This window comes from Rattus norvegicus, chromosome 19 (assembly GCF_021556685.1).
Source record: "Rattus norvegicus strain SHRSP/BbbUtx chromosome 19, alternate assembly SHRSP_T2T, whole genome shotgun sequence".
NCBI classification, from domain to species: Eukaryota; Metazoa; Chordata; class Mammalia; order Rodentia; family Muridae; genus Rattus; species Rattus norvegicus.
This window is the reverse complement of record NC_141552.1, coordinates 9,936,520-9,950,443: the sequence shown is the minus strand read 5'-3', so window position 1 is coordinate 9,950,443 and position 13,924 is coordinate 9,936,520. Positions and strand designations below refer to the sequence as shown.

Below are 13,924 nucleotides of genomic sequence, written 5' to 3'. Positions count from 1 at the left end.
ACTCTGAGATTCTTTCCTTGAGGTACCCAAGACCCTGTCAGGGACTCCCCAGTTGCCACAGTGGCTTTGGGAGCCCACAACTATTCATCAGCTCCTCTGCAAAGCATTGTAAGAGGAAGCCAGGACCAACACTTCAGTGAGCTGTACCTCACGGGGACACAACCTTATTATCCAGGCTGCCTCTAGGTGGCAATTTCTCCCTTGCCATAATTAAGACCAACCCCACACCGGGTAGGTAGCCTGGTCCCTGCTATTTCTAGACGTGTACCCAGGAACAGCTAGAAGTGTATCCTCTGTGGCAGGACGCCTCCCTCCTCCAACCTGGCCAGGCTAGGAAACAATACCAGCCGTACCATCAAATGGCACAGTCGCAGGCTGGGGCCATGGCTCAGGCTCCAAGCACGTACTGCTCTGCTAAGGACTGGAGATACCTCTTAACTCTCAGGTACCTGTGCTCATGTGCATGTAACCACACCGATAAATATACAAATAAATGAAAACCAAAATAAATTTGATTTATCTGAAAATAAATCAAATACATTAATTTTTTTTTAAAGAATCAATTAAATGGGGCTGGAGAGATGGCTCTGGTTAAGAGCACTGACTGCTCTTCCAGAGGTCCTGAGTTCAAATCCCAGCAAGCACATGGTGGCTCACAACCATCTGGGGGGTGTGGTGCTAGACTTTAAAAAAAAAAAAAGACTCAATTAAATGGAAGCTTTTTCACTAGGCACATGCTTTTAATCCTCGCACTCAGAAGGCAGAGGCAGGCAGCTTTCATAAGTTCAAAGCTAGCCTGATCTACATAGCAAGTTCCAGGCAATCCAAGCAAGCTCTTAAAAATAAAAGAAAGAGAAAAAGCACACCCTCGACCCTGAGATAAACTAACATCCTGAGGGCAAAACCCCATAGTGAGGCTCACAGAGCACAAGGAACGGGAAGTCTCCACACTGACAGAATCCTGAAGGAGCCACAGATATTAGCCATCGGGACGGTGGTTGCCATCCTAACCACCCAGGCAAGGGGAGGACATTCTCTTGTTGGAAAGGCAGAAAACCAGAGGCCTTGAGTGGTCAACAGGCCCAGCGCTGCGCAGGGCTCGTATTCAAACTGGTTGTACCAACCATCCCGATGACCCTAACACCAGCAGAGAAGACCTGGAGGAACTGGGGTACCGAGGCTTTCTCTTGGGTGCCAAGTCTGTGCCTGCCTGTCACTCACAGGTTTCACTTGATCTTTATCTTAAATTTATAAAGTGGTCATATGTCCCATTTCATAAATACATGCACGCATGCGTGCGTGTGCACACATGGCGCACACAAGACATAGACAGACACACAGACACAGACACACAGACACACACACACTAAATGAGTGTGAACTCTGTGAGTTTTCTAAGGTTAAAAAAAGCCACATGCATCTCTGTTTTATTCACACCGAGGGACAACCTTGTGGAGACCATCCCTTTCCCCTTTTAAACCAGCTCCGAGTGACCCAAAGCTTCCTGCTTTGCCGGAAGGCTCCTGGGGGATAAGGGGTGGCAGCCCCAGGCAACTGTAGAAGCTGGAAGATCTTCACAGCACTGTCCTGCTGCCCACTGGCAGAGTGAACGTGTTACAGTTAGAAAGGGAAAGAGGGGCCATCTCTGAAGCTCTGTGTATCCCCTCTTCTATACACTTAAGGGGCTTAGATCTCATGCCCTTTTACCCCAGAGGCCAGGCTGGAATTCCCGGCACTTCTCCCTGTAGATCAGGAGCAAAAAGGCAGCAACACCTAAAGGCAGTTCTCCAGGATAACCCTTCCTTCCCACACAACCAGGGCACCCTGCCTACTTGCCCACACAGAGGTAGGGAAAGGGTCAAGGAGGCTCCTCAGCCCACACCCAGCCCCTACCCAGAACAGAGGAGCCGCTGGCTCCTTGACAGTCTGAGCACTGGGACATGACCCAGAAAGCTGACTGCTGACAGTTCCCTAGGGTACAGCAGTGGCCCAGGCTACAGGACCCTCTCACCATAGACCTGCTGGTGTGACTGCTTTGAAAGCAGCCATTGGCTGTCTGACACCTAAAACCTGGGATCTGGCACCCAAACCCTGCTGGGCAGCCCTCTGGGCAGCCTGCGCTCGCTCCTCACTCCTCACTCCTGTCCAGGGCAGCCCGGCAGAATCAGGTGTCAGTGCTGGGCAGGGCACTGGGGAGGTCAGTCGCTTCACCTACCTTGTTTACCGCCTCCAGTAGATATTAGAGAGCACGCAAGTGAGATCTCAGAGCCCCTGACCTGGTTCGACTGGCGGGAACGTGGCTGATGCCGTGCTGCTACGGACTGTTAAAGTTTAACCGGCCCCAGCCTTCTCCTCCTCCTCCCCGGCTGGACGCAGGGAAGGAGCACCCGGTGACGCTGCGCTGCGCTCTGCTCCACGCCCAGCCGGCTCTGGGCTGCTGGCTACCCTGTAATTACCTGACAGCTCTGACTGAGTTTAGGAACCGCGAGAAGCCTCAGTCTCATCTCTGGGATCTGGAGGAAGGAAGGGAAATGAAGAGGCATTCTAAAAATGCGGACTCACCAGTTCTCAACCTCCCCTGGCCGGTGTGTGGGAAAGGGCGGGCGGCTGGGCTGGCTGGGGCGGGGCGAGCCATCCCAGGCTTGGGCTCCTGGACCCGGCCCACTCTCCACAGGCCCCGAAGTGAAGGCGTGGCTCCCAAGTTCCACGTCCTGCGAGAGGGGACCATGGCCCGGGGCTCAGCAACCTCTTCTGGGTGCCGTGCAGGCTGCAGAGAGAGCAAGGGCAAAGGAGCTTTAAGAGGAGTGGGTGGTCCACACGCTGTATTATCGGGGAAAGGTCTGCAAACAAGGGTCACCTGCTACCCAGGAGACCCGCCCCAAGTGTAGCAACCCTCAAGGACCCTGGGCCCACAGGAGGGTGCTTGGCACTGAGCATGGCATCTACAAGTGGGCCAGGAGTGAGTCAGTGAGCGTGCCGCCCACTGTGAAGACCTGCCAGAGGACACACCGGGCAGCAGCCCCACAAGGAGGAAGCTCCGGGACTATGCTTCCAACCAGTGGTGAGTTTAATCCTTTTCCTCCATGAGGTCTCATTTTCTAATTAGACTCAGCTGCTTGCTTAAGTCTCAGCCTTCGGGCTGTGTCCCAAGCCAATGGCCCAGCAGCTAATGCTCTGAGTATTAGCATCTCAGTGTGGAGGGGCTGAGGAGGAGCTGGCTTAGGGCCAGGGGCAAGCTGGGTTTACATTCAGCAAATTCTCAGGGCCAGCTTCATTCACACATTCAAGTAACTCAGTGTTGAGGGTGTGTCAAGCACCCTGCCAGGCATTCATTCAGTTCCTAGTTCATAATCATTTACTGAGTGCCTACTGTGTGCTGGGCACCTTAGCAGAAGTCAGGGACCTCAAACTTTCAGTTGAGGTGTTAGATAAAGGTTTATTGAAGCGATAGCACAAGCCTTTAATCCCAGCACTCCCAAGGCAGAGACCAGGCAGGGTTAGCCTGGTCTATACAGCAAGTACCAGGATAGCCAAGTTACACAGTGAGGCCCTGTCTCAAAAATAACAAACGTCTGAGGTATGGACAGGTTACAGGAAGGTCAGAGGGATATTTCAGGCACCATATGGTGGTTTGGAAGTGTGAGTGTCCTGGGAGCACAGGTATGGAAATGTATCAAATGGATAGAGTTCAAGCACAAACTTTTTAGACAGTGAGTTTTTGTCTCGGTTTGTCTCAAGTAACACTTGAGACAGGGCTGTTACTACATAGCCCAGGCTGGCCTTAAGTCACCATCTTCCTCACTGCAAAAATCTTTACTTTGTACCTACTGTGTGCATAGCAGCCTCAAGGATATTTGAGCTGACCAAACTTTTGTCCCAGATTCAGGCTGTGATGCCAGTCACAGAAGCAAAGTCAGACTAAGGCATCATGGAGTTTGAGGACTGAGTTGGGCACCCAAGGGACGTCCACAGAGTTACCTGCATTGTGGGCTGTTTTCAGGGTCCCCACTCTCACTGCACTGACCACTTCCTGCCAGGCTGCAACAACATGTGTTGCACACATGTTCCCGTCCCACCCCCACCCCAGCTTGCTGAGGATGAGGGGCTCAACAAAGCTGTGCCCACATGTTCCATGATGGCTTACTAAATGGGCGACCCTGAAATGCATGTATATACACACACACACTCACATGTGTATACACATGCATGCACACGTGTGCACATATGTACACATGTATACACACTCACATGTATATACATATACATGCATGTGTCCACACTATACATGCATGTGTATAGATGTATATGAACATGTGTGCACATATGTATGCACTCACGTGTATATACATATACACACGTGTGCAGATTGTACACATACATACTCACACGTGCACACGTATACATGCACATGTGCACACATATACATGCACATGTGTACACATGTGTACACATATGTATCCACACATACTCACACACAAACCTGGAGGTCAGGCTAGCCACCAAGACTCAGAGCTAAAGGTCCCTATTTTGAAAAGTGAGGGTATAACCTGCAGGGTTGAGTAAGAGGAGATTACTCAGTCAAGATTAATGGTATCAAGGATAGGGATGGTACTGGGAAGTCGAGGGTGTGTGAGAGCAGTCACTGAAGGTAGGAGGTCTGAGAATGGCCGGAGCTGCCCAGCGTATCCACAAAGTCCTCAGAAGTGGCTGGAGGGCAAGTAGGAAAGGGAGGACAGTCAGGTAGCCATAGCCGAGTAATTTTAAGAAAAGCCAAGGGAGAGCTGGGTCTAGACCCAGCTCACACCTACCTTCCCTAGCATTCAAAAGGTTGCAAGTTCCAGACCAGCCTAGGTTGCAGGGCAAGTTCAAGGTGGCTCAGGAATTGGAAAAGGCTTAGGAGGCAGCTGTTTCCTTCTTTGAGGGAAATTTAGCCAGGATGAGAAGGAGATGAGCTGAGAGAATAGGATAGGGGAGAGGTGACATGAGGGGGTAGACAGAGGGGCAGGAACAAGGCATCCAGAGACAGGAAACAAATTGCAAGAATCTGGAGTTGGAGACTGAAGACTTTTGAGCTGATGCTCTTAGGGCCAAGTACTGAAGACAGTGGGTCATGATCTCTTCCTTCCTTGACTGAAGACAGTGTGGGGTACTCACTGGGAGAGGACAGGAATGTGAGAGAAGGGTCAGGGAGATGCTGGTCCACATTAGTAGCCCCATACACACTGCTGATGCCTTGAGATGGCTGAAGTGGAGAGAGCAAGAAGAGCAGATACAAAGGCTGTCCCCGGGGAAGCCTGGCACAGCGCCAGGCATAAGGCCGACCCTGCAGGCCAGTGGGAGAAATGGGCAGACCGTCCTCTGCAGGTGCTCCTACCAAGCTGAGCCCATGAAGGGCAGAGGATTCCAGGAAAGATTCCAGGTTCAGTCAAGGAGGGCAGAGGCGGGAGACCGTATTTCCGTGCTATCAGGAAGGGAAGTTGAAGAGGGCAGCCTGGAGAAAGAGGAAGGGTGTATACTAGGTCCCCGCGAGGAAAAAGCAGCTGAATTTAGCAGCTGGAAACCCTGGTGTGAGGTCAGGAGAATCAAGGAATCTCAAACAAGCCCAGGGTTCTAGGCCAGGGGAGAAGTGCACACTCTCCTTACAGTTTGGTCTGGGGTCCTAGGACCTCTAGTAACCTGGGAATCACGGGATGGAAAGCGATGGGACTCGTTCAGGCTTTGCCTCTGCCACCTAAGGAGAATGAATTACCTGTTCTCTGTCTTATCTTCATGTATAAAGAGATGAAAACTGCACTTCTCAGGACTGACATGCAAAGAGCCCATGGTGCTGCTATCTCTTAGAACACTGTCCCATTGGTGGGCGAATGCAGAAGCTGGCTGGGGGAGGGGCACGAGCTTCTCTGCCATCATCTAAGGACCCTACATCTGCCTTCCTCCTGTCCCAAACCAGAGACAGAGCAAAGACAGTGTGGGGGTTGCGGGGAGAGGGCATGGCTAGACTAGTTAGGTCATCCCCAGCACACATGTTCTGGGGCATCCAGATTTCGAATTCTCTGCTCCTTGGTACCCATACAGACAGCAGGACTTACCAACCCAAACCCTGAAGTCCAGTCACTCGAATACACAAAACCATTCTGGGGCTGCATTCCTAGCAAATGACTCTCTCTGGCCAAGGAGACTGGCCCTTTATGAAGGGCATGGGGAAAAAGTCCTACCAGGCTAGGAAGGGCAGAAGGACACTAAGGAAAGTGAAGCTAGAGGTAGTCCCAGTGCCCAAGGTTGAGAAATGTATCAAAGGGTGTGTGTGTGTGTGTGTGTGTGTGTGTGTGTGTGTGTGTGTGTGTGTTGGAAGGGTGACAAATAATACTTAAGTATTTAAATCCAGCTTCCTCTTTAAAACGTCTCAGGACCAGGCCTTTCACTGTGCCAGCCAGAGTTCTGCTGTTACTTGCAGTGGAAAGGCTGAGGGGACAGACAGCTTCTGGGCTCCCCTCCCTGCAGGGATTCCTCAGCTGCAGCTGTCAATGACTTGATTCCTCTCAGCTTGAGAGAGGATCTCCGAGGCCCTCCCTCCTAACCTAGGGGCTGGCTCGCCCCACCTTGGGCCTTGCCAGGGGGCGAATGGGGGGTGGGGGAAGAACTACCCGTGGACACAGAAGGAGGGCCCAAACAGCAGCCTTCTTGGAAGCGACCCATGCAGGGGAAGGGGGTGCGCGGTTGACCCGCAGTTCCCAGGTAGGCTCTGCACATTCCCCCACCAAGGAGATCTGGAGCCGGTCTCGGTGGGGCTACCCTAGAGGCCGTGCCACCCTCACGCCCAGGTCCCGGCAAGATCCTCTAGCTGGACGACACAGTGGGACGCTGCGCACAGCCGGGTCTCTGGGGCCTGATCACAGCGTCCGCAGCGGGTCCGGATAGAGGGGTCCGCAGGCAGGGCGGGCGCGGCGCCTACCAGGCGCGCCGGGAGGAGCCCAGCCCAGTCCACCCCCAGCCTGCTGGGACCCCGACTCACCGGCCTAGCGGAGACAGGATCCCAGCGCCGCCGCCGCCGCAGCGCCCCGGGCTCGGCCCGCTCCGGCCCGCCCGCGCGAGGCAGCTCCACGCCGCCGCTGCCTGCTCGGCCCGCCCCGTGCCCGCCCCTCCCGCACTTTCCACAGGAAATGATTAACTCAGGCCGCGGCGTGTTCCCATAGCAACGGGCTCAGGAGGGGGGCACGCGCACTTTCGCGCACGCGCCCACCCCTGGCGCGTGCCTCCCCTCTCATGTTATCCCCGACACAGACTGGTACACACTTGTGCGCGAAACCACTGGTGCACGAGCCCAGGCACACCTGGCCTGCACCTTCAGAGCAGGCTCACACCCTCCACTGCACACCGCGTGCCTGCACACTCGCCCTCTCCCAGCCTGCAGGAACGCAGGCCTCTTACTCCCACTCAGGAGTTAACGTTGGGAAACAGTTACATTCATCCTCAAACGGTTTGCACTCCGCCCCAAACCCAGGTGTGCAGAAGTTTCACACACCCCAGCTAGGATCCACACACATCTGGCACACACAGACCCACATCTTAATACCTTTTCTCGTTTAGCAAATTCACACATGCTTTTGCACACGAGATCAAGCACACATACACCACCCGTTCACCTGCTCTGCTACACAGGCATGAACCCTCCTCTCTTTACGCTCAGCCTGCCCGTGCTGTCTCTCCAGCTGCACCCCTGCTCCCCAACCAACAAATATTTTCTTGAGCAGCAGGCTTGGGGTTTGTTAAGGTAACACATTCCCTTAAGCTCCAGCAAAAACAGCTCAGAGTGCCACAGCCCCAGTCTGTCTTTAAAAGCTCCTTCCTGGGGCGCTTAGGAACCTCAGAAGAGGCCTGGGGGAGAGTAGGCTCAGCCAGCCAAAAGAGACAGCTGACCCAGAGGAGCCACTCTGTTCTTTGTCTCCCGAACAGAGAAGCATTTATTCCAGTCACAGTGTGCCCACTCCAGGGTGTGGAAGGAGAATGTGCCACAGGAGCCTATCCAGCAGAGGCTGATGGTCCCCAGATAACCTGAGAAGGTGGGGGTCTACCCCTTCAGGCTTGCCAGGGATGGCCCAGGAGAGAACTAGGTAGGGAGGGCCATGATGCCTCCCATGGGCTTGTTTCCTGCTTGTGCTGCTGAGACATGTGCTGGGGTCAAGAACCTGGGGGAAAGGGCTGGAGAGATGGCTCAGTGGTTAAAAGCACTGACTGCTCTTCCAGAGGTCCTGAGTTCAAATCCCAGCAACCACATGGTGGCTCACAACCATCTGTAACAGGATCTGATGCCCTCTTCTGGTGTGTCTAAAGATAACTACAGTGTACTTATATATGATTAATAAATAAATCTTTAAAAACAGAGAGAGAGAAGAATTTGGAGCAAAACAGAGACAAGGACTTAGGCCCCAGAGGGTGCCTGGTACCAGGACAGGACAGCAAGCCCACATCTGTAAGCAAGCACTATTTCCTCTATTGGAGGCTCTATTGTCTGGTATTTAAGTTTTCATATAAAAGCAGAAACCTTGTCTTCCTTAAGGAATGGGACACTAACATTAACTTCGTCTCCTTCTAGCAAAGGCAAAGCTGGGTTTCTTTTTTTAACTAATAAAAACGTTTGTTGTTCTCTTTTCTCCAATTAGAAGTGTAATGGAAGTTCAGTGTGGCCGTAATCCCACCCACTGGGGGTGCTGCCAACACTTTATTTAGGGCTGCCCTTTTCCCTCGTGTACATAATAGACATCATTTATTCCTGGTGGACATAGCGCATGGCACTGTGCTGAGCTCTTTAACAGTAAGATCCTGTCACACTGATCAGCCTGGCAGCGGGCACCTCCTATGTCCCGGGTTCAAGAGAGGAAAGGCAAACTCAGAATGTGTCAGAGCTGAGACTCTGAATCCCTAGGGATGCGCGCATGTGCACTGTGCACAGAGGGCCACCGTAGGAACACAGGAAGCACCGCCAAAGGAAAAAATGAAGGCTGGGGCAGTAGGAGGAAGCACTTTCAAAATTCCAGCAAGGCTTTGGCTCAAACTGTAAAAACTCATCGTTCAATGATTATTAAGAATTTAAGAATTCACACTCTGCTGGCCCTGGTGGCACAGGGCCTGTCATTCTAGCCACTAGGGAGGCTGAGGGGAGGATTTAAATTCAAAGTCTGCTGGTTAGAGTGTCACAAGGAACTGCATACCATCTCTAGTTCTCTGGCAGTTTCAATGGAGGCTGCCAACTCTCTCCTAACCATGGGAAAAGTGAAAGATTTCCCAGAATCCTGGCCAGCGACCTTGATGCTTCCTGCCCACTATAGGGTGGAGATGGAGCCCTCTAGAGCTGGATAAAAGGCAGTGGCCAGAACGCAGCAAACCTACCCCCTCATCTGCAGGGCAAGGGGGCAGCAGTGGCTTCTCTAGGTTGCCCAAAGTGCATGTAAACCCCTCACCCATCTGTCAGAAGTAGCCAAGGGCCCAGGAGCTCTTCCCTAGAGAGAAACAGAAAGAAACCAGAAAACCCTGCTGTGATTTTTTTTCCCCCTCTTTCTCCCAGTGGTCAAAGTCCACCGCAGATAAGCAGGCAAAGTTTTTCAGTCTCCAGAGGTTTATTGGCCAGTCAGCTCTAGCCTTCACAGATGCCCCGAGGCCTCATTCCATTCCACACACACACACCCCCACACACCTCCCTCTTCTAACCTTTAATCTCCTCCACTTCAGATGACCTTCGAGTTCTGTAAGTCCAGCAAGCTCACCTTTTCTTTCACCAACAGGGAGCAGGGCGAATTAGCACTCCTCATCCCTGTCGAGGGCACATTCGCCACCCCCACCACCATGACCATCGCTGTGGCCTGTCCTGTCCACACCAATCCCACCTCGAGGACAGGGCCCTTTCCAGACAGCTCAACCTCACAAGTTTCACCCTGGTGCCTGATGTCACATACAGGACAACTCATCAAGTATACGCAGGTCAGGTGGGATCCAGAGAGCGAGATGCAGGAAACGTACCCAAATACACTTCCTCCCATCGAGTGAAGGATAATTCCTAGCAGACAGAAGGACCCTTGGACAGCTGTTTTACTATGGTCAGAAAGAGTCCCTGCACCTGGGGAAGCTATTTTATTGCCTCTCTGTGCCGGAGGAACTTACAGTTTATTATTAGGGTTTTTGGTTTGACAGAGGGGCAAGGTGTTGTCTTGCTATGTTGCCCAGACTAGCCTCAAACTCCTAGGCAGAAGCCAATTCTTTTGCTTCCCAAGGAGTCGTTCCTACAGCCTCTGTATCCAGGTGACAGTCCCTGGAAGTAAGAGAATGTTCTAGAGTTGACTCACATTAAGTGGTTCTGCGGGTTGAACCCCACATCTTCTGATACTCCTGAAGTTGTCCATCATGGAGGAAGGGAAGTTAAGAGCAGTTTGAACTCGGGGTGAGTTTAGCATGTTAGAACCCCCGGGGGGCTTGGACCACTCTTAGCCAGACTACAAATTCCCCCAGCCCCTGTCTGTTATAGACTCAGTTCCCATAAGCACAGGGGATTCCTGAAGGGATAAGAACCTTTCACCTGTCTCCCACACCCTCTTCCTGATCCTTTTGGGCCCCACTTTCTAAAAGCCATATTAAGGAGATGAAATAGTCCTCCCATTTTCAGGGGGACTGTACAAAGGGACAAGGTAATCCTTGCCCCATCCCAACATAGCTTTGAAATTCTCGGACCTCATGGCTTTTCCCCATTGGCTCAGAGGTCTCATTCAATTGGCACTCCTGCCCTCCCGTGAGGGCAGCTAAAATGTCCCTCTGACCTGCTGAGGAATTTGGCATTCAAACAGAGACTCTCTTACCCTTATCATCTCCTGTAGTCTAAAAAAAAATGACAGGAATGCAAATACAGGGTGATAATGTATTTATGCCAGGTAATAAAAAGATTTAGCAAGAATGACCCAGAGGAGCTGTGTGTGTGTGTGTGTGTGTGTGTGTGTGTGTGTGTGTGTGTGTCCGCCCAGCACTCTGGAGATAAATGACTTTCAGGCCAGCCAAGACTACAGAGTGAGACCCTGCCTCAAAAAACAAACAAACAATAAGTAAATAAATACAGGAGTGACCCTTGGGAGAGGCACGGAGGACAAGCCCGCCCTGCCCCCACGACACCTCCCTGACTCATCCTTGAGGTGAAACACTGAAGCCTGACCCCTCCCTTCTCTCGTGTCCTGCTTCCAGTGCCTCTGCCCTTGATCTTCTGCATCCGTGCCTCAGTGTTCCCGCTTGCCCTTCTCCCTCATTAATCCCTCCCTGTTTGAAGTTTTGGTGTTCGGCTAGGCTTTTGTGTTTTTAATGGTGCTGGGTACTGAACAAAAAGCCTGTCAGAGGGTAGGCCATTGAGCAGGCCCTGGTAAAACTAAACTTTTGTTTAGAGGTATTTCAACATGACTTACCCACCAGCCCTGAGTTCAATCCCTGGCACCCATAGTAGAAGGAAGAACTGCCTCCCACGATCTGACCTCTGACCTCCATAGGTGTGCCTTGGCATCCCCCCCCCCCACACACACACACACACAGTGAAGTGTTGAATGCCGGGTCTAGAGAAACGGGTGAGCAGTTAAGTACTTGTTGCTCTTGTAGAAGGCCGGAGTTCAGTTCCCAGTGCTCACATGAGCTTCATAATCGCCTGTAATTCCAGTCCTAGGGATCTGACCCCATCTTCTGGTTTCTGAGGGGTGCTTCATGCATACACAGGTAATACATGCAGGCGACACACTGGGAGGCATAAAGTAAATGAAAAAAATATAAATCATTGAGATAGCGACCTGCTATGTTGCCCCCCTGCCCAGGCTAGTCTCGAAAACCTGGGTTCAAGAAATCCTTTTGCCACCAGTTCCAAAGTGCTTGGGGATTTGCAGATGTGTGCAAAATGATTCTTTGTAATTGAGTAATTATAAGAGAAGTCAATAGAGTTTGAAAAGGTCCCCAGTTTCTTTCCTGGCAACAGGCTAAGAGGCGATATCAATCTATAGTAGGACAACCCACACAGATGGTGGCGAGAAGTAGCTCAGGGGCCAGGTGGAGGTGGATGTGAAGCCTGGTTTAGGCTTCTACCATGAGTCTTGTGAATATGGGGCTATGGTTGCACCTAACCTTGGGCCGCCATTGCATGGGACTGGCTGCATCTAAATGCAAGGTATACTTGGGAGACGGATTGGGTGCTATTTTTTTTACTCCAGATGCTCATTTTAAATTTTAATTCTGTTTAATTCTTTTGTTGTTTTTCAACAGTGCCTTTCCTTGCTCACAGGCTGCCTAGAACTGGCAATACTGCGCCCTCAGCTTCCTGAACTCTGGGATTACAAGTCAGTGCTAACACACCTGGCTACGACATCCCTGTTATGTTATTGTTTTGTTTTGAGACAGGGTCTCTAACTGGATGTCCTGGGACACACTGTGCAGACTAGGTGGCCCCAAACTCACAGAGATCTGCCTACCTCCCAAGTGTCGGGATGAAAGGCGTGTGCCACCACCACCACCACCTGGCTGACCACATCACTTTTTTAAAGGTCTTTTCTTCTCTGCGAACCCCGTAAAGACAGAGGTTCAGACACCATGAAGTATTTGTCCTGATGAAAGGAATCATTGCTTTGTTTTATCTGGGATACCGGGACTTGAACCAGAACCTTACCACTCTACCCAAGCTCTAACACTGAGCTCTGCCCCTCAACCCATTTACTACCGGTTTGGGTTTTTTTTGTTTGTTTGTTTTAGATAGGGTCTCATGTACCCCACAAATTGACCTCAAACTTATTTTGGTAGTTAAGTATGGCCTTAAAATCTTGATCCTCCTGCCAAGTACTAAATGGCAGGTATGAGTGACCTCGCGTGACGAGTTATTGCTGTTGAGGCTGTCCTGGAACTCACTCCAACTGACCTCGAATGGAGATCCACCTGCCTCTGCTTCCCAAGTGCTGGGATTAAAGCTATGTGCCACCACCACCCAACTTGCCTGGCTAATTTACTGCCTTATTTATTTTGAGGGTCTCCTGTACCCAAGGTTGTCTTCAAACTTGATATATAGCTGAGAAGAGCCTTGAACTCTTGATCCTCCAGCTACAACCTACCAAAAAATTGGGTTACAGATTTACACCACCATGCCCAGTTCTGTTACCATTTTGTCAAATGGTTGTGTGATATTTCCCCGAGTGAACCCATGGTTTAATAGGAGTCGATGCTCAAATAGCTCCCCCTCCTCTCTTTTATAAAGAACATGCTCTCCCACCCCACACACAAACCCCTTGGGGGCAGAATAAGGAACAGGGGCTGTTAGCTGTTCCCGTTGCTTTCTCCATGTTACCAGAGTGCCTTCAGAAATGTCTATACCAAATTTACTCTGTTGTTGGCAGTGGTCTTTGAGAAGAACCATTTTCACGGGAATTTACAGTTTCTCTTCCCTTGGGTCTGGAATGCTCTCCCTGGCAGGTCCTCGGAGGAGGGACAGGAAGAGGTGGCTGAGAGAAGGCTGTGTGAGCAGGGTGTGTCAGGCTGGCAGCCTCCAGGCACTCTGACCAACAGTGTTCTGTCACTTGAGTTGGGTGGGTTTGGCTAAAGGCACTGGCTCAGGCTCCCCTTCCCCAACCTGCTCTTCAGTCCGGGACACCGTCCCAGGTGGTCATGTGACATCCTGTCAGCCAGGATCCAGGAGCACACAGGGAAACCCTGAATGGAACACTGTTTTCAGGCCTCCGCCACATCATTCCTGTTCCCACCCCACCCTGACACTACATCCAGGCTTCTTGCAAAACATCAGTTACTCCTAGAAAGGGAACCCCTGTGGGCTGGGGCCAGGGCTGGCACCAGGTCAAGGAAGCTTCCTTCTTCTAGAACACACAGCTCCCTGCCTGACCACCCTGGCAATCTGGTAACATGTCTGCTTCAG

At 51.6% G+C, this 13,924-nt stretch overlaps 1 protein-coding gene and 1 long non-coding RNA gene across 44 annotated transcripts in view; one reads left to right on the top strand and one right to left on the bottom strand.

The window, feature by feature from the left end:
• The window catches only part of Kifc3 (kinesin family member C3), a 95,329-nt gene that overhangs the window by 26,618 nt on the left and 54,787 nt on the right, over positions 1 to 13,924 (bottom strand). For 16 of the 43 annotated variants that reach the window (XR_015643343.1, XR_015643344.1, XR_015643347.1 and 13 more), the window contains exons 1-2: positions 7,013 to 7,124; positions 2,563 to 2,767 (exon numbers count right to left, since the gene is read on the bottom strand). Coding sequence is in view for 18 of the 43 variants with exons in the window: in XM_087594418.1 (XP_087450544.1) it covers positions 2,563 to 2,728 (166 nt within the window). In the remaining 25 variants the exon portion in view is untranslated. 43 annotated transcript variants of the gene reach the window in all.
• LOC134483686 (uncharacterized) lies at positions 2,171 to 12,989 on the top strand. Its single transcript, XR_015643733.1, has 2 exons — positions 2,171 to 3,061; positions 12,274 to 12,989. It is a non-coding gene; the product is annotated as an uncharacterized LOC134483686 (long non-coding RNA).